At 44.7% G+C, this 21069-nt stretch overlaps 1 protein-coding gene across 3 annotated transcripts in view; it reads left to right on the top strand.

The window, feature by feature from the left end:
• ROBO3 (roundabout guidance receptor 3) overlaps positions 1 to 21069 on the top strand; it is a 141284-nt gene that overhangs the window by 71061 nt on the left and 49154 nt on the right. For 2 of the 3 annotated variants that reach the window (XM_040431153.1, XM_040431135.1), the window contains exons 3-7: positions 18981 to 19138; positions 19415 to 19535; positions 20072 to 20210; positions 20657 to 20784; positions 20992 to 21003. In XM_040431153.1, the coding sequence (XP_040287087.1) occupies positions 18981 to 19138; positions 19415 to 19535; positions 20072 to 20210; positions 20657 to 20784; positions 20992 to 21003 (558 nt within the window). The remainder of the gene's footprint in view (positions 1 to 18980; positions 19139 to 19414; positions 19536 to 20071; positions 20211 to 20656; positions 20785 to 20991; positions 21004 to 21069) is intronic. The other variant, XM_040431143.1, reaches the window with a different exon arrangement.

Genomic DNA, 21069 nt, shown 5'->3' with positions numbered 1-21069 from the left:
CGCTAGTCCTAACTACCAGAGCGAATCCCCACAGTATTTAGAGGATGACAATCCACAGACCGTGTACTTCTCATAGATGATCCTCTGTGAGCCAAATAATAGGAAATATTTTTGAGGTAACCAAAGTTGCGATAAAAATGGTCTTGTTAAAGAGGCCAATATGCACAGAAGGTAGGGGAATAAAAAAATCCATCAAGCAAAAATCTGGTCTAGACGGGTGGAGGTGGGGTATGGTCTTGTCACAGAGGTGGAGAGGGTTGTCTGTACATCAGCATATGGGCAAATTCAAACAGGGCAGATTTATTGCAGACATTTCTGCAGTTGTCCCATTTAGACGTGTGGAACAGATTTTCAGTTGTAGAGCTCTCCGTAAAAAATCTGGAGCGTGTGAATATACCATGCGTTCTAAGGCTAGGGCTACACTGCGACATGTGTTGCAAAAAAGCCGCGACATATTGATAGTCAATGGTGTTGCACTGTGACTTGCGACATACTGCAACATTACAGCCGTGAAAAATCCAACCAAGTTGCATCGCAGTCACAGTGCGACACCATTGACTATTTTAAAAATTGCCATTCTTGCACAAGGCCCTCTGCTGTCTGTCCGTCACTGATGGCAGTAAACCCTAGGCACTGAGAAACATTATGTCCTTGAAAATTATTAGCCTCTGGATGTGAACAAGAACATACACATTCACTGACAGCATACAGAGATCTTGAAAATGGTAAGAACTTGGAACACAAAATTATATTAGAAAGTCACAAGGCTACCATTTCTTGGACTGGGTGAGCCGTATAACTATTAACATTGCACACAAATATCCTGGACTCCATTGTTAGTAAGCGGGGGCTAATTCCCTGGTGATTATTCTTCCTCTCCCTCCCGTTAGGTGCCTGAAAAGCTTTTCTTATTAATAGATAAAAGTAATCCTCTTTATCTTCAGGGTGTCACCTATATCATTAAGCCGCATGCGGATTACAGGTCATCCAGTAATGGGATTAAGATTTCACGCTCAAAATGTTAAACAATTAGGAGTTCAGAGGGCGAGAGATGCTCAGTACCTGCACCAGCCTGTGCCACCAGACCCATAGAACACCCCAAGTGGCAGTGCCTCGCACCCTAATTGTCAGCCTGTCATTTTTCTGTACCCCGATTGTCAGCCTGGTCATTTTCCTGTACCTCGATTGTCAGCCTGTCATTTTCCTGTACCCCGAGTGTCAGCCTGTCATTTTCCTGTACCCCGGTTGTCAGCCTGGTCATTTTTCTGTACCCCGATTTGTCAGCCTGGTTATTTTTCTGTACGCCGATTGTCAGTCTGTCATTTTTCTGTACCTCGATTGTCAGCCTGTCATTTTCCTGTACCCCGAGTGTCAGCCTGTCATTTTCCTGTACCCCGAGTGTCAGCCTGTCATTTTCCTGTACCCCGAGTGTCAGCCTGTCATTTTCCTGTACCCTGAGTGTCAGCCTGTCATTTTCCTGTACCCCAATTGTCAGCCTGTCATTGTCCTGTACCCCGAGTGTCAGTTTGTCATTTCCTTGTACCCTGATGGTCAGGCTGCCATTACCCCGTACCCTGAGTGTCATTCTGTCATGTCCCTGTACTCCAAGGGTCAGGCTGTCATTGTCCTGTATCCCGAGTGTCAGCTTGCCATTTCCTTATACCCCAAGTGTCAGCATGTCCTATTCTTGTGCATCAGAGTGTTGTCATTCTTGGGACCCATTTTCTTTTTGAGCACTGATATTCAGCGTACATTTATGTAGTCTGTAGGTTCGGTGATTTTATCCCAGTGGCTCACGCTGTATGAGACGTCTTTACACAACCTATTAATTATCTTATTCTGCCCCAAAATGTTGGCATATGTTCACACACTTGAAGCCGCCTCTCCTTTTCCCTCAAAGAAATGCTTCCTTATCTAGTGAAATGCAAAAAGTGTCCAAAAAGCCTAATAAATGTGGTACAAGGCGATACACCAGGGGTTTTATAGTACAAATTGAGTCCGAATAGCGGCACATTTAGTCTGTAAATCTCCCCTCTGTGTCAGCAGTTATGGATCTTTATATCCGCAGCTGTGAATGTGATCTTCGCCTTTAGATGTATGTCATTCTTCTCTTCCTGATTGAATTGCTCCAGTTACTTGTTGCATTTGTGTCACCGGTTGTGAAGATTGTGTTATTCACCAGCAATGTCACCTTTGTTCCTGGCAGAGCTGTCACTCTAATTGAATCCACACGTCTGTCCATTGACCCTGAGGGTGGTGTGCAGATTATGAAGATTGTGCTGTACCATTGTGCCGCCTCCAGTACTGCTCTGAGATGCCCAGTACATATTTCACAGTCTGATTGTATCTCTCCTGTGTTACACTGTATCTTAAAGGGGAAATTCACTCAGTATTATGGATTTCCATTTCCTCATGATCTCATCATGTACAGTATTGTGCACTTTACTTTACCCTGTGTGGTCAGATCCTTTCCACTGGAGAAGAGACCCCTCTGCCCTGATCTCCCCGAGGGGCTTTGCTCTGCACCCCCTCCCCCCTTTGATCCGGGAGAGGTATTGCTTTCAAAAGAAACCGCAGGCAGACAATGGAGCTGTGACATGAATAGGATGGAGCAGATGAAGTCAGGTCCACACGTGCCTGGGGTCCTCGCCTCCGCAGGAGGAATCCCTCTGATCTGGGACCCTGCCAGTGTTTATTAGGATGCCATTCACACAGTCAATCAATGTAATAATTTATTTTCATTGCAGTGAATGGGTGCAGGTGCTTCTCCTGGAGGGGACATGTACTGGGTCGCTGGATCAGACCCTGCGATTATTACCTCTCCTGCCAGTGTCTTCTTATCGCTGCCCCTGAGATAATTCTGTAGGATTAACAGTAGCTCTGCCATAGATTGTTGGATATTTGACCCCAGCGCCATCAACAGAACACAGGATCTACATCCCTGATCATCCTGATCTTTCTGGTTCATAAATCTAAGGCTGGGTTCACATCTGCCGTTTTGTCTCCGGCACTCTGTTCCGGTGCACCGCCGGATCCCCATTCACTGTAATAGGATCCGGTGGCGATCCTGCCACTTACCGGCTTTCAGACGGACAAAATTGCTGCATGTAGGGCACGAGGGCCGGCATGTACACCAGATACAGTGAATTCCAGAAGTCTGTTCCCCCGATGGAACAGACTGGCAGAATTAAGGACGCAGATGTGAAGCCAGCCTTATGGCATGACCATAAAGACCGACATCTACGCAGATAGAGCAGTAGGAGAGGAAAGCACCATATTACAGTGCCATTCAGGGTCTTTGGAAAGTTGGATGACATCCCTTATTGGTGCTGATCTCACCTGAATTTGCAGTAATAAATCACAATAGGTTTTTATTTATTTAGTATTTATTTTTTCTGTTTTCATGCCTTTTTTGAGATGAACTGCATTTCTTGGAGTCATTCCTAGGGGTTGAAAGCTAGAGAATTGCGGCACACAGTCTCTTTTGTCTGCAATTAGTTATTTCTTTATATTACATCATATAAAGTTCATGATCCAGTTCCGTCATAGGGAATTTACAGTAATCACATTTGTGAGAGATAGCGACCAGACATTTCGGCCAGTGAAGGCCTTCCTCAGCGATCTAGTATCATGATGTGGCTGCTTATCTGAGCTAGCGCTGGATCACCGATTCCTAGGGGTTGAGGCGGCAGCGATCCTGAGCTAAGAACCCTCTTCCTGCAGATTGTTCATCAGGACTGAGATGCCTGCTCCATTTCATCACCAGCTCCAGGCTCAATGAAGAATATGGCCAAAGCCACAGATCAGGCTCCACGCTAGTAATAAGTCCTCCAGTCCTTTTCTGATGGGAGAGACATGATAGACATGATAAAACAAATGTCCATCAAGTTCCACCAAGGGATGGTAGGAGATGTGAACTCTATGGGTTTTCGATGACTAAAATATTGATGACCTGTCCTCAAGATATCTGATTGTTGGGGTCCGACTCCAGATCAGATGTTTAGGTTGATTAATAATCTACGAGCTTTCTCTTTTATATTAACGGGTTAATCCTTTTGCAAAATGCACACAGGTTATTTAGCACATACACAGCTTATCTTATCTTAACACACAGTTGCTAACTTCTATACGTTTTAAGTTATTAAGTCATTGCCATCTTCTTATGGTGCACACAGAAATTAAACACAAAATTATACAATGCACAGCGTGGTGCTTCGTGTGTTTTGAGAAGGCTGCAGTGCTCGGACGAGCGCCCCATCACTTTCAAACAGCGAACCGTGGGGTGCCAGGAGTAAAACCTCCCCCAATTATCAGTCACCAGTATTGTACTCCCTGAAAACCTCTTTGAGGAGAGGGGAGTGGGAAAACAGGATGCATGGGCCGATGTATCTAGAGAAAATGCACCCTATCAGACCAAATGCAGCCCTTCTGCTTCATGTTCCAACAACCCTACTGTCTATATATATATATATATATATATATATATATATATATATACACACACCACTTGCTGGGATGAGCCATGATGGAATTCCTCCATTGACTCCTGTGTAGAACAGCGCTCATAAGAGGCTGTGTCCCCTTGGGGCCCAGGCATCCATCTGTTATCTGAGCTCACTAATGCAGGTCTTTCCCCTAGAACAATGTCACATATTGATCAGAGTGTAATATCCGCACTCCTGCTGTAAAACCTATTATATGAGTAGCCTCTACTCGGCCTACGAGACAGCCTGGCATCACAGGGACTGATGAGCTGCAGGGTGGTCTTTTTTTCCAGGCTTTTGGAAACACTTGACCCCAGCCACCAGCCTAATACTGCTCAGCATCTAGTTGTATTATTGGATGCCTGATTAACCAGATTTCCTCACCATTGGGTAATGACCCTGTCCATAAAAGTCCCTTTACACTGGACGCTGTACAAGCAGATTTTCGGGAATGCTCACTGGTGGAGGAGACGGGTGCATTTACATGCAGTGATCTCCTCCAGAGTATGGGGAGGAGTGATCGCTAATGCCATTGCCCTTGCCCATACTGTCTTGTTGTTTGCCAGCAGCAGATCATGTTTACACAGCGCGATCTGTTGCCGGCAAACACAGATTTTTGTGTACGCACAAAAAATTGGATTACCCAATGAACGAGCATTTCTCTCTTTCATTGCATAATTGGCAGTACATTTACACCGCCAGATAATAGCTAACGAGTGTTCCTATGAATTATCTTATCTTATTATCTTTAAGATTCTCGCCCCTGTGTAAAGAGCCTTTAAGAGATTACCATTAAATGCACTGGCCAATCGGAGAGCGCAGTGTATTTAACAAGGTCAGATGGCTGGGATCTGGAATCTGATTGGCTGCCTCTTCCCCATTATTTATTCCAGCACTGGTAATCTGTGTATCTGTGAACAGATCCGCAAAATATGGATATTCCATTTTTTTTTTCACTCCTATCAATGGAAATGTTGTTCTTATCCATGGATAATATATAGGACCTGTGCTGAAATTTGGGGATTGGGTGCCCAGATCCCCAGTAAAGACAGATGAGTGCTTTTTCCCATAGAAATTAATGGGTCAGTGTGCTTTCTTTGAAAAAACAAAACAAAAAAAAAACAGCACACTGAAGTACAGACGTGCACGAGCCTTAGGCTGGGTTCTTATCTGCATCCGCATTTCTGCTTTTCTGTTCTGTCATAGGAACGGAAAAATGAAAAAGACAGCAATGCCAGATCCTTCACTTGACGGACACTGATGGCACCAACGGACCCCATTGAGTATAATGGATTTGGGCAGGTTTTCCATCTTGTGTCCATCATTTTACAAAATAAAATAAAAATAGTGCAGCATCCTCCAACGCGAAGTAGGTAGTAGTATTTTAGATAGTAATTGATTTTAGATTTCCTAAACTATCTCCATTATATAAGCATACGAATGAGGGTGCATTCACAGGGCCGTATCTGTTTTGCGGTCTGCAAATCGTGAATCCACAAAATAATGATGATGTCTGTGCGCTGTCTGCATTTTTTGCAGTCCATAGAAAATAATGGGTGTGCATGCGATCCGTAAAAAATGCTAATCAAACGCAGTTTGAAAATACGGTCGTGTGACTGCACCCTAAAACTGGCCGCGCTCCTCTGTCCCTTTACTAGTATTGCCCCAATGTCATGTTTATGTCCTCTTATATGTTACACTAACCTCTCCTGTACTCTCACTCTCATTGAATGGGTCATCGATCAGGGTTTCCTGAAAGTTTGACCTGATGGAGCTTTCTTTTTTTCACAGCTATTTTTTATTTTTATTTTTTTGTTGCTAACAATAGGCGAGCAGAAACATTCATCAATATGTTAAAATGGCGGCAGAAAATATGATAAATCCGCCATTAGGTATATAACCGGGCTGCAGTAAAATGCAGTTTTGCATAATTTTCCTGCACACGACTAATTCTGCATTGTTCCCATTAGGAAATTATAGACCCATGCTTGATGAACGCAAGGATTGCCACAAGATGGGGCAGATTTTAGGGGTCAGAATTACGAGCCACCTGCCGTGCTGTGGCTATGGGTTTTACAGGTGGTGCGTGTGTGCAGATGGAGGAGACCTTGGTGTAGCTGCGGGGTTATTCATGTGCAGGCTGCCGCCTTTGTTATGTATAAGCTCAGGACGCCGCAGCCTCTTGTATTGATTATTTCTGCCTTGTTGTCTGGGGTGAAATCTCTAGAAGCTCAAGACCCGAGGCGCCTTACAACAGGGCCCAATAAATATTGAATCTTCATCCAGGGGCCAAACAGGAGTTATTATGTGTTATTACTGTGTATCAGCTGCCTCAGAGTTATATACCCCCCGTGGTCTGTACCTTAGCGATCTGTGGCCTGTGAAAGTACAACATCCAGCTTCTGAAGGTCAAGCCATGCTAGCAGGTGTAGTTCTACTAGAGCTACACGGTGACACAGATTATCTAGTGATGCTGAACACACCTTTCTCTTTGTATATTGTATTGCTTGTCTTGGGTCAATTGGCCTATTTCCACATAACAGTGCCCCCTTGTGGAATGAATAGTATGAAAAACACAGCAAAATTCTACTGCATGTCTGTGCTTTTCTTGCTGATCAATGAAATAAAATCTCTAGCTAGTAGTAGTAGTAGTAGTAGTAGGCCTTGGGCAGATGAAGCATGAGAAGCAAAGGTGCACAGAGTTGCTTAGGCCCGCCCTCAGTGCACGTAACTGCTCATTTACATGTGTATTAAAAGTACTTGTTCTCCATAATGAAGCAGTGGATTGCTAAGTGAAAGGCTTTGTGTCTGATCTAGCGGTGATTCTCCTGGTGACAGACTCCCTATAATTCAGTGATAAAGCTGGGTGACTGTATCACGGTATAACTAGGTCGCTTGACATCTCTAGGAAAGCTGGTTGCCTGTCTATGCTTGTTCTGTAGTGCTAAAAAAGTTCAGGTCTCTAAGAAAGCTGATGCCAACCCCTTTGGGTTCTTTAATGGTGGTCTTATTGGTTGTTGTCAGCTTTATCCCCAAAAAAATTATTGACCAACTCAACACAGTAAACATGCAAAACATCAGTCCTAGCACATGAGGTGAATTATCGGATCCTTTGTAGACAGGCTGTGTTCACACTTGCTTTCATTTGGCATCAGTTCTCCATTGACATTTGACTGCCTCCTGCAGCACTCTTCTATCCACTAGAATGACAGAAACCCGAAGGATCCTTCATAATGGCCCAGTCATACGATCGTATGGTCGCCGTGCCCATGTTACAGACCACAAACAGCGGTCCACAAAACACGGGCATCAGCCGTGAGTACTGCTGTATTGTAGTGCAGACCTATTGACTTGAATGGGTCCGTGCCTCCGCATCGCAAAAGATAGGACATGTCCTACATTTTGCTGCATCTTGCAGATCGGGGACTCATTCAAGTCAATGCAACATGGGAACGGCCACCATACGATCGTGTGAATGGGCCCTGAGGCTGTGTTGGAGGCCCTGTTAGATGCATCCATCTTTGACTCACTGGCAAATGTGGACAAAATATTGCAGCATGTAGCACCTGATGAACCCCACTACAGTAGTACAGGGCGCTGTTGGTGTCCATCACGGGATGGATCCAGTGGCGCCATTATTTTCACTCTTCGACCCTGTGACAGAGAAGAATAACGTAGATGTGAACAGAGCCTAAGTCAACTACAAATAAAGAACAGTCCATATCAGATTATAACTGATCTGTCTCCAAAGCAGAAGCCATGACACTGGTGAGAGGCAGTAGCTGCCATGTATGTCCACACCATAATATTCTGCATGTACTGTGTAAGGACACTGCCACGTAATGAAATCCACAGCACGACCGACCTGATATGGGGGGAGTTATTGACACAAAGGTCAAGTCATCTTCCCAGAAATTCAATTATGGTGAAGGAACAGCAGTGGCCGGTGACATGTTGACACAAGGCGCTTCTCCTTCTCTCTGTGAGGTGACTCCCGAGGCTCCAATTTATTCTCTCCAGGAATTTGCGGGGTCTTACAGTGGTAAATGTACGTGGGAACCTGCACCCTGTGTAGTGCGGAGCAGAGCCGGACTGAATTATGCATCAGGATACACCCCCCCCGCCCTTTATTTCCAGCAGATACGTCTAAAAATCAACAGTAAATCGAAGTCCCCAGCCTATCTGGTGAAGTTGTTAAACCTGTCCCTGCCCCTCGAGTCCATGCCTCGTTTAATGCATGACAATATCCTGGTGGCCTTAGAAGCAGCTGATTGACATAACTTCATAACTTCTATCTAGAAGTAATAAAGGAATGGCAACATAGAGCCATAAGAATAGTTATTACATGGGGAATGCATGACGTTATTAAAACAGGCATGTCAGGAGCGGAGACCGGTCCTCTTTAAGGTGTTTGGGTATGACCACACGGTGCAGTTGTCTTGTGGTTGCGATGCAGCTGCGCTGTGGTTGAATACTGCACAGCCGTACAGCCGCAGCAGGCTCTAATTACACTAATGAAGCCCACACTGTTTAGTCCGTGTGCATTGTTAATGGCCGCACAGCACAGCCACTACCACACGGTCATTAACTATGCAGACCGACTAAACAGTGTAAAAGTTTCATTAGCTTAATGAGAGCCCGCTGGAGCCATGACATGTCTGTACCATGTGGTCATTCCCTTTCATCTAGTTCCATTGCCACAGGTGTATAAAATCCATCCCCTGTCCATGCATTTTGTCTTTACGAACGTTTGTGAAAGAATGGCTCGTTCTAAAGAAATCACTGAATTCCAGGGTGGATGCCACTGCTGCAACAAGTCAGTTTGTGAAATGTATTCCCTCCTAGATATTCCACTATCAACTGTGAGTAGCAGTATTGCAGCTCAGCCATTAAATGGTGACCATGTAAATATGCATACTAGATGGTGCTTAAATGCTACCAACGCCAGGGGCGGACTGGGAACTCAAAGTGGCCCTGGAAAAAATACTAAAAGTGGCCTCGTTTTGTAGTCGGGTCCAAATTGATGGAAGCAATACCAGCAATACCATATTGTGGCACATTATACCACCCAAACAGAGCCAAATACCACAGTCCATCACAAAATACTGCCAGCAGCACAAAATAGATCCTCAAAAACTTCCACTGACCGGCCGTGAGGAGGGCCCACGCGGACCCCTGGGCATCGGCCCACCGGGAAATTTCCCTGTAAGGTCTATGGCCAATCCGCCCCTGACTCAATAACTGCAGAGTCCAAACCTCTTCTGGTATTACCACCAGGAGTTCACGGCATGGGTTTTCATGGCTGAGCAGCTTATACGCAAGCCTTACATCACCAAGCACATTGCCAAGAGTCGGATGGAGTGGTGTAAAGCCACTGGACTCTTGAGCATTGGAAACGTGTTCTTTGGAGTGATGAATGACACTTCTCTATCTGGCAGTCTGATGGACGGGTCTGGTTTTGACAAATGCTAGGCGAACGTTACTTGCCTAACTGCATTGTGTCAACTGTAAAGTTTGGTGGAGGAGGAATAATGGGGTTGTTTATCAGGGGTCGGTGTTGGCCCCTTAGTTGCAGTGAAGGGGAATCTTAACGCTTCAGCATACCAAGAAAGTATGGACAATTGTGTGCTTCCAACTTTATGGGAACACTTTGGGGAAGGACCTTTTCTGTTCCAGCATGACTGTATCCAAGAGCACAAAGCAAATTTGGTTGGGTGAGTTTGGTATAGAAGAACTTAACTGAAACAGGGAAAGTAAAGAAGCTCTCACCCACCGTCCACCTGCCTGGAGCACGGATGGCAACCTCCGGACTTGATTGCTGTGAAATATTCAAGACCAAGAAAAATCCAGCTTCCAAGATGCAAAAGGTGGAATCTTTATTGTGCGTTTAAAATCCAAAGCAAGACATCACAGGTTACAGTAACGCGTTTCAGACCGCAAGTAAATCAGGGTCCTTCAGTTAAGAAGAACTTAACTAGCCTGCACAGAGCCCCGGCCTCAACACCTTCTAACACCTTTGTGATGAACCAGACTGGAGATTGTGAGTCAGACCTTCTCCTCCAACATCAGTGTCTGACCTCACAAATGTTCTTCTGGATGAATGGACAAAAATTCCCACATACAAACTCCAAGATCTGTGGATTTAGAAAGGGAAGTCATAAGAGCTCGTGTAGGTGTAATGTGTACCTGTCCCAATACTATTGTCCATAAGCAGATTTTACCAGAGGGGCCAATAATATTTTCTGACTGTGAAAATATGATTTTTCCTCTGACATGTGCAAATGATGGCCATTAAATCTGCCATATAAGAGTCCAGTGAAATAAACAAGAAGGGAGAAAAAAAGAATTGCCCTCGAGTCCTTCACATAGGAGCTGATTGGTATTTGGGGGTCATTGCTTGTTGCCATGGTTACAGCGCTGTTACTTTGTAACATGCAAGGTTGATGTCATTCCTTCCTTGCCAGAAGAACAATGCAGACGATATGGACAATGTGTCTGAGGCACCCGGTTCTCTGTATTCAGCCACCAAAACATAAAAATAAATAACACCTTAAAAATTAGAAAAATCTGTTATTGCGATTAGTCGTTTAATGATTATTTAAAAATCTTTGTGTTGGTAAATTTACTGACGTCGGATAAAATATTTATTCCCCTCAGATAATGGTGCATTTACGAAGAGCAAGTATTCTACGTTATTTTAATATCATGAAAAAAAATATTGATTTGGACAAATGTAAAATGTCAGTTACATGGCTTACCGAAGTTACAAACAAGTTGTCAGAAAATGAGCCTTGTCTCCATTTAAATGGGTTTTCCAGGAGTACAGTATTGATGATCTATCCTCAGGACAGGCCATCAATATCAGATTGGTGGGGGCCCGACTCTCTGCACCCCCGCCGATAAGGTGTTTGAAGAGGTTGTGGCACCACATTTATTGTTCACATGCCCTATATGTAGCTCAGTCCCAATCCAATGAATGAGGCCTGGCTGCAATACCAATCATGTCCACTATACAACGTGCAGCGCTGTTCTTGGTATGCTGTGAAGAGTCTACATGCCTTTCAAACAGCTAATTGGCGGGAGGGTCGGGAGTCAGACCGCCACAGATCTGATATTGTTGACCTATCCTGAGGATAGGCCATCAATATTGAATTCCCAGAAAATCTAAGGAATGAATGAAAATTGAGCTTGTATATAGTAAAAACCTCTTTAAGATGACCACCCAATAAGATGGCCAATATAAATAATATATATACATATAAATCCATTATGGGGAATCGGGCCTGGAAAAGGGGATGGTATTCTCATAGAGGTGGTCTTTTGGAGAGGTTTTACTATGCATGTGCTGGCTTAAAAGACTTTTTGCAGCTCCAGAATCAAATATGTCCGAAAGATCAGAAGTTCAGGTCACCTTTACCTTCGTCATGTTGGCCTGAGCAGCTATTCAAAAGGGGGAGCCTAATTAAAGGGGTGAGGCGTAGCTTTCCAGAAAGAGCAGGATGGTGAGGGTTGGTATTCTTCCTGCAGCAGACTCCTTCCTGCTAGAAGTTGGTCTGTGAGGAGTCAAAATAAAAGCCTCTTTCGGACACATTGGGGCAGAACTAGAGGTGGGAATGACAGGAGGTTGTCGTCAGCAGCCACTCTGTAACTGTAAGTTCCCCAGAATACTTAGTAAGTGTCATGGCGGCAGCTTCTTACTGCAGACTCCAGTAGTCCTTTCAATTAACCTAATTGGAATCCTCGGTGCGTCCTTCATCCCGATCCTCAGCCCCTAATGTGCAGAATTAAACTCATGTTTCTCTGTCACACCGATGAAATTTCACTTGCGCTGAATTTGCCGGGAAAGCAACAATCTTATTAATCACTTTTTCGAGGTCTTGCACTCTGACAGCGCGGCTTCTGCCAGTGGAGAAAGTGTCATTTGTTTTAATGAACAATTACAGTATATCGTAGGCACAAAGCTTTATCTGCTTCACGGTGACAGCGCCCGGCTTTAAATAATTCAATTTATTATTACAGAGTGAGATCTCGTTATAAAAGAAGATAAAGAGGGGGGACACTGGCAGGAAATCTGTTATGTTAGGGTGCAGGACGGAGGACAGTTTGCAGCTGAGTCCTGAGAACGGTAATAGGGACCCTGAAATAAGGCACTTGCCCCAACAGATGCATTCAGCAACAGTCCCAGTCATTATCCTATTCTGGCCTCTTTTACAGCTCAAAGAGGTTCTCAGTGGGTTATTTCTCCTTATGGAGAGCGCCCAGTAGGAGTAAAGAGTCTTACAGCCCATGAAATGCTCCTCTGGGAAGAAAGTATATAAATTGTCTCTCTTCCCAAAAAGAAAAGCCAATGTTCAATCTTTAGACAGGATTATAGCTAAGCCAGCACCTCATCTGCAGAAATCTGTTTCAGGGCGATTGCCCCTCATTAGGGCAGAGCAGAAAGAACTTGATTCAGGGGTTCTATTTCTCCTTATTGAGAATAGCCTAGTAGGTATGATGAGTCTTTTAGGTCATGTAATGTTCCTCTGGGAAAAAAGATGTACAAATTAGCTCTCTTTCCAAAAAGAAAAGAAAGCTCTGCCTCTAATGCCACAAGATGTAAGGTAGCTATCCTGTAAGTCGGTGTTCTCCTGAATAGCAAACCTGCCAGTTGTTTGAAGACCTATCAGTAGGCTGTTTGCCATTTAAGAGTCTAGAAATGGTGGGTGACAATCCCAGTAAAGCAGCCTACCAATGTCTATTACCCCATGTAGAGCTGATGGAGTATTGAACAAAGGAGCAGGTGGTGCCCCCTGTATCAAGCTGAAGGAATATCACCGCAGTCAGGTACTGGAGACGGTTCTCCCTGGTGGAGGGGTTGAGGAGGTGTCCATATTCCCAGTGCATCTTGGAGATGATTTGCAGCAGTTGACTTCTGACAGAACCTGCTGCTCCTGTTTCCCATGAGGCAGTTGCAGTAATATTAGACCCCCTCCCCCCAACATGTCATCAGGTCTGTCATCATGGGGCTTCCTCTCAGAGGTAATAAAGTTTAGTGCTCCCTTCCCCGGCTTGTAAGTTCTCTGCAGACAACTAATTAGCTGAGTGATCTAGATAATTTGTCCATCATCTGAGGCCTCAGTTGCTGCAGATGTTTGTGGACAGATGTGCAGTGACCTGACTAGTCCTGGCCATAGGGAGGATGTGACCCTTTGTGTGGCAGATGTCGCTTGCACGGGGTGGAGGTCAAACGCTCCTTCTGATAATGAAAATGCATCTGTCAGTTGCAAAACAAAGCAAAGTGTGATGATTTACATGGGGCTGCTGGGTGTGTCCCTCCACCTAGTGTCATATGGAAGACCAGTCTATACAAATCTGTGATCCACAGTGCTTGTGTTCAGCACGGCATGAGTTAATGTCAACCATTACTATATAAAACATGCGTTCTTCCAGGAGGCAAGCTTGAGGGCCCCACATCCTTCATGACATCTAGAATATCTTCTTATGTGCCCCCTTTAATGCAACTAGTGAACATGGCAATCCGTCCAGATGTGGGAACCTGGGTGACAACTTCTGTGAGCACTGGAATTGTCAGGAACCATCTGTCCAAATGGACGAAGGCTTATTATTTCGAGTGTTTTAGGGGAAATCCTGTTTAGGTGTAAAAATTTGCTTTGTAAGGAAGAATACCAATTCTGAGGATATAACCCCGGGTGCAATCTGGGTGATGTCTCTGAAATTACCGCAGTAGGATTTTTGTTTCCTTTGAACAGTAGTCCAATACGCCGCCCCTCCCCCCCAAGTGGCCTTTCTAGCCTGGTACAGTAGTGTAATATCAAGGGGGCAGTTACAGCTAAATAATTAAAGTCTGTCCATAAAAAGACACCACTTGATTAATAAGATTTTTCTAAATGTGTCAACACTTAAATGAAAGCCATGAATCTTCTCCTCTTTAACTGTGGAGAACACAAGTCAGGAATAAATCATCAGTTATCAGGGGGAGAGCGGCTGCTGGGAGCGACAGATGAGCCTGCGTCTGGAGGTAGATAGGAAGCAAGGGTCACCGTGTGTCCCCCTGAGGTGCTCTGCTCTAAAACAAAGGGGGGGTTAGGGGGTGAGAACTGTAATTTGGCTGTAGTGTGTGACGTCATGGTTCGTATATATGTTGGCAATGAGAGTGGTGGTAGGAAAGTCAGTGGTGGCGCACTGATATAAGGGGGGTGCAGTGATGGTATTCTGATATAGGGATAGAAAGTCAATGGTGATACTCTGATATAGGGGAGGGAAGGTCACTAGTGGTGCTCTAAGGACACTTACACATCAGCGTTTTTGCTGGATCCATCAGAGGATCAGCAAAAACACATCCGGTCAATAATACTACCGTCTGCAACCGATCAGAACCGATCTTATTGTATTATCATAGAAAAAAACGGATCCGGCACCATTTACTTACACTGTGATTCATGCCAGGTCCGTTTTGCTCAGTATCCCATGACGCACATAAAAACACTTGCAACGTTTGTTTGGGCGTCATGGGAACGCAACAAAACGGAAGGAAGTGCATTCGGATACACTCCGTTTAAGTTCATTCAGTTTTGTCCCCATTGAAAATGAATAGGGCAAAAACGGAAGCATTTTACTGTGGTTTTGAGATCCTGTGATGGATCTCAAAACTGTCCAGCAAAACACAGATGTAAAAGTAGCCTAATATAGAGAAGGGAAGGTCAGCGGTGGTGGTCTGCAATATAAAAAGGGGAGGGGGGATTCAGTGACGTTACTAGGATATAGGGAAGAGAAAGTGGTGGTACTCTGATAGATGGGGGGTGTCTACATTACATGGTGGGTGCTGTGTTAGTATATGTAAGTGGTGGTACTCTGATAGATGGGGGGTGTCTACATTACATGGTGGGTGCTGTGTTAGTATATATATGTGGTGGTACTCTGATAGATGGGGGGTGTCTACATTACATGGCGGGTGCTGTGTTAGTATATGTAAGTGGTGGTACTCTGATAGATGGGTGGTGTCTACATTACATGGTGGGTGCTGTGTTAGTATATATATGTGGTGGTACTCTGATAGATGGGTGGTGTCTACATTACATGGTGGGTGCTGTGTTAGTATATGTAAATGGTACTCTGATAGATGGGGGGTGTCTACATTACATGGTGGGTGCTGTGTTAGTATATGTAAGTGGTGGTACTCTGATAGATGGGGGGTGTCTACATTACATGGTGGGTGCTGTGTTAGTATATGTAAGTGGTGGTACTCTGATAGATGGGGGGTGTCTACATTACATGGTGGGTGCTGTGTTAGTATATGTAAGTGGTGGTACTCTGATAGATGGGGGGTGTCTACATTACATGGTGGGTGCTGTGTTAGTATATGTAAGTGGTGGTACTCTGATAGATGGGGGGTGTCTACATTACATGGTGGGTGCTGTGTTAGTATATATATGTGGTGGTACTCTGATAGATGGGGGGTGTCTACATTACATGGTGGGTGCTGTGTTAGTATATGTAAGTGGTGGTACTCTGATAGATGGGTGGTGTCTACATTACATGGTGGGTGCTGTGTTAGTATATATATGTGGTGGTACTCTGATAGATGGGTGGTGTCTACATTACATGGTGGGTGCTGTGTTAGTATATGTAAATGGTACTCTGATAGATGGGGGGTGTCTACATTACATGGTGGGTGCTGTGTTAGTATATGTAAGTGGTGGTACTCTGATAGATGGGGGGTGTCTACATTACATGGTGGGTGCTGTGTTAGTATATGTAAGTGGTGGTACTCTGATAGATGGGTGGTGTCTACATTACATGGTGGGTGCTGTGTTAGTATATGTAAGTGGTACTCTGATAGATGGGGGGTGTCTACATTACATGGCGGGTGGTGTGTTAGTATATGTAAGTGGTGGTACTCTGATAGATGGGGGGTGTCTACATTACATGGCGGGTGGTGTGTTAGTATATGTAAGTGGTGGTACTCTGATAGATGGGGGGTGTCTACATTACATGGTGGGTGCTGTGTTAGTATATGTAAGTGGTGGTACTCTGATAGATGGGGGGTGTCTACATTACATGGTGGGTGCTGTGTTAGTATATGTACAGTGGGGGAAATAATTATTTGACCCCTCACTGATTTTGTAAGTTTGTCCAATGACAAAAAAATGAAAAGTCTCAGAACAGTATCATTTCAATGGTAGGTTTATTGTAACAGTGGCAGATAGCACATCAAAAGGAAAATCGAAAAAATAACTTTAAATAAAAGATAGCAACTGATTTGCATTTCATTGAGTGAAATAAGTATTTGAACCCTCTAACAAAAAAAGACTTAATACTTGGTGGAAAAACCCTTGTTTGCAAGCACAGAGGTCAAACGTTTCTTGTAATTGATGACCAAGTTTGCGCACATTTTAGGAGGAATGTTGGTCCACTCCTCTTTGCAGATCATCTCTAAATCCCTAAGGTTTCGAGGCTGTCTCTGTGCAACTCTGAGCTTGAGCTCCCTCCATAGGTTTTCGATTGGATTAAGGTCCGGAGACTGACTAGGCCACTCCATGACCTTAATGTGCTTCTTCTTGAGCCACTCCTTTGTTGCCTTTGCTGTATGTTTTGGGTCATTGTCGTGCTGGAACACCCATCCACGACCCATTTTCAGTTTCCTGGCAGAGGGAAGGAGGTTGTCGCTCAGGATTTCACGATACATGGCTCCGTCCATTTTCCCGTTTATGCGAATAAGTTGTCCTGTGCCCTTAGCAGAAAAACACCCCCAAAGCAAAATGTTTCCACCCCCATGCTTGACGGTGGGGACGGTGTTTTGGGGGTCATAGGCAGCATTTTTCTTCCTCCAAACACAGCGAGTTGAGTTAATGCCAAAGAGCTCTATTTTGGTCTCATCAGACCACAGCACCTTCTCCCAGTCACTCTCTGAATCATTCAGGTGTTCATTGGCAAACTTCAGACGGGCCTGCACATGTGCCTTCCTGAGCAGGGGGACCTTGCGAGCCCTGCAGGATTTTAATCCATTGCGGTGTAATGTGTTTCCAATGGTTTTCTTGGTGACTGTGGTCCCTGCTAATTTGAGGTCATTAACTAACTCCTCCCGTGTAGTTCTAGGATGCTTTTTCACCTTTCTCAGAACCATTGACACCCCACGAGGTGAGATCTTGCGTGGAGCCCCAGAGCAAGGTCGATTGATGGTCATTTTGTGCTCCTTCCATTTTCGAACAATCGCACCAACAGTTGTCACCTTCTCTCCCAGCTTCTTGCTAATGGTTTTGTAGCCCATTCCAGCCTTGTGCAGGTCTACAATTTTGTCTCTGACATCCTTGGACAGCTCTTTGGTCTTTCCCATGTTGGAGAGTTTGGAGTCTGCTTGATTGATTGATTCTGTGGACAGGTGTCTTTTACACAGGTGACTAGTTAAGACAGGTGTCCTTAATGAGGGTGACTAATTGAGTAGAAGTGTCTAACCACTCTGTGGGAGCCAGAACTCTTAATGGTTGGTAGGGGTTCAAATACTTATTTCACTCAATGAAATGCAAATCAGTTGCTATCTTTTATTTAAAGTTATTTTTTCGATTTTCCTTTTGATGTGCTATCTGCCACGGTTACAATAAACCTACCATTGAAATGATACTGTTCTGAGACTTTTCATTTCTTTGTCATTGGACAAACTTACAAAATCAGTGAGGGGTCAAATAATTATTTCCCCCACTGTAAGTGGTACTCTGATAGATGGGGGGTGTCTACATTACATGGCGGGTGCTGTGTTAGTATATGTAAGTGGTGGTACTCTGATAGATGGGGGGTGTCTACATTACATGGTGGGTGCTGTGTTAGTATATGTAAGTGGTACTCTGATAGATGGGGGTGTCTACATTACATGGTGGGTGCTGTGTTAGTATATGTAAGTGGTACTCTGATAGATGGGGGTGTCTACATTACATGGTGGGTGCTGTGTTAGTATATGTAAGTGGTGGTACTCTGATAGATGGGGGGTGTCTACATTACATGGCGGGTGGTGTGTTAGTATATGTAAGTGGTGGTACTCTGATAGATGGGGGGTGTCTACATTACATGGTGGGTGCTGTGTTAGTATATATATGTGGTGGTACTCTGATAGATGGGGGGTGTCTACATTACATGGCGGGTGGTGTGTTAGTATATGTAAGTGGTGGTACTCTGATAGATGGGGGGTGTCTACATTACATGGCGGGTGGTGTGTTAGTATATGTAAGTGGTGGTACTCTGATAGATGGGGGGTGTGTCTACATTACATGGCGGGTGGTGTGTTAGTATATGTAAGTGGTGGTACTCTGATAGATGGGGGGTGTCTACATTACATGGCGGGTGGTGTGTTAGTATATGTAAGTGGTGGTACTCTGATAGATGGGGGGTGTCTACATTACATGGCGGGTGGTGTGTTAGTATATGTAAGTGGTGGTACTCTGATAGATGGGTGATTGGACCTGATGCTTCTCTTTCTAACATAATATTTTTCTTCTTTTCCAGTTTTAAGGGATGACTTTCGTCAGGCTCCCAGTGATGTGGTGGTGGCAGCAGGAGAACCAGCAGTAATGGAGTGCATCCCACCCAGAGGCCACCCTGAACCCACTATATCCTGGAAGAAGGAAAATGTCCGCATCAGTGATAAGGATGAGCGCATCACGGTGAGTTTACGCAGGATAACTAGTTTCATCCTTGTACTTGGCGATCCTAAGTTTTGATGTGTGGAGCCATGGGAGTAGATTTTCTCTATAAGCGTATTCCGTCCGTATTGTCATTCATGTGGGGACTTTATGTTGTAAATCAAACAGGTCACCACTGTAACTACAACACTGTAGGACATGCAGGTGCCATATAGAGAACCGATAAATACTGACCTGTATTTGCTGTATCTTGTTACATTGTTGCATTTATGCATTTCATGAATCTTTACATTTTAGATCCGGGGAGGAAAACTGATGATCTCCAATACCAGGAAGATGGACGCTGGGATGTACGTGTGTGTGGCGACCAATATGGTGGGAGAACGAGACAGTGAACCGGCGCAGCTTGTAGTCTTTGGTAGGTTACAATATGTGGAATTGCAGAGTGAAGAAGTGTCACTCATTGCCAGGAAGTGATTCATGCTGGAGATAAAGCACAACTAGAGACATTTGTTCCGTAGGAGGAGAAAATAGAGACTAATTATCCTGAGAATTAAACCACAAGAGAGAAAATCACATTCCTGACGCTTCCGATGGGAAAGGAAAAGCTCAGTCATGTTCCTTCTAATTAACCCTCGCTGTCAAGTCATTCCTGTTCCCTTAGCTGTAGCCCCAGCTACACTGCTCACCCATAGACCTTCATTTAGGAAACGGGGTGACAATCAGTGTGACCACCATTACAGCACCTACAGGGGTTGTCACCCAGCCTTCTCAGGCTCCTGGATGGCACAGTAATATATTCTCCTCAGTGGGAAAGCTGAGTACTGCAAGCTTCCCCAGAAACGCCTAAATAACATCTGAACGGGCAACAACCCAGGGTCTTAAATTATTTTGTAGGAGAATAAAGTGTTTTCCCCAGTATTTACAAGCAAATAATTGCCCCTTTCTTCACAGAGCGACCCACATTTGTAAGAAGACCCATAAACCAGGTGGTCCTAGCAGATGATGTGGTGGACTTTCAGTGTGAGGTTCAAGGTGACCCAATGCCCACCGCTCGCTGGCGGAAAGAAGAAGGAGAATTACCCCGAGGAAGGTGATTATTGCCATTTACATTCACTACTAGGGGTTGTCCAGCTTTTACCAAGTGATGGCCTATCACTAGCTGATCGTTGGGGGTCTGGCATTCTGCACCAGTGGCAATTGGCTGTTTGAGTGTAGCGCTGCACCTTCAACTGTGTAGTATACAGAGCTCGTCACTGCAGTGCTGCTACCATTGAGTCCCCTTCACTACATAGTTTGGGCACCTGATTGGCAGGGGTGCCGGGTGTCGGACCACCGACGATCAGCTAGTGATGGTCTATCCAGTGTAATGTGGGGACAGAGCAGCAGCTTGAGCCTCCGAGACAGGAATTGTGGTGTATACTACCGCGGACTCCAATAGACATTGCCCCTAACTTGGAGTCACTGATAGTAGAGCAATGCTAAACCCCAGCAGACACTAAAGCTGGACGGCTTTTCCTTTTTGATTGTGAATTGCAGGTATGAGATTCGCAGTGACAACACGTTGCGGATCTCCCGGGTGACTGCGGACGATGAGGGAACGTATACTTGTATTACGGAGAACAGTGTCGGCAAATCTGAGGCCTCTGGCTCTCTCGGCGTTCATGGTAAGAGCAGAGCATCCTGTTATCTGAAGAACCAAGTCATTGGATGCATTATAATCCAAACTGAACATTTTCAGCTGTCCGTGTACACCCATATTTTTATCAGTCCATAGTTTGCAGCTTTATGTTCATATTTCGTGTTGTCTCAGTATTGTGCTGGGTACTCATCTCATGCTTTCTTTTATTTCATGTGTGTTCACGTTGCTCCAGTTGGCCCATTCTGTAAGTACTCATTTCATCTCATTTCATGCATGACGGGCGGGCTGTGGGCACAAGTCACTGGTCTTT

The sequence above is a fragment of the Bufo bufo genome, chromosome 1, assembly GCF_905171765.1.
Source record: "Bufo bufo chromosome 1, aBufBuf1.1, whole genome shotgun sequence".
NCBI classification, from domain to species: domain Eukaryota; kingdom Metazoa; phylum Chordata; class Amphibia; order Anura; family Bufonidae; genus Bufo; species Bufo bufo.
The sequence above is the reverse complement of the archived record's forward strand: the minus strand, read 5'-3'. Positions and strand labels throughout refer to the sequence as shown.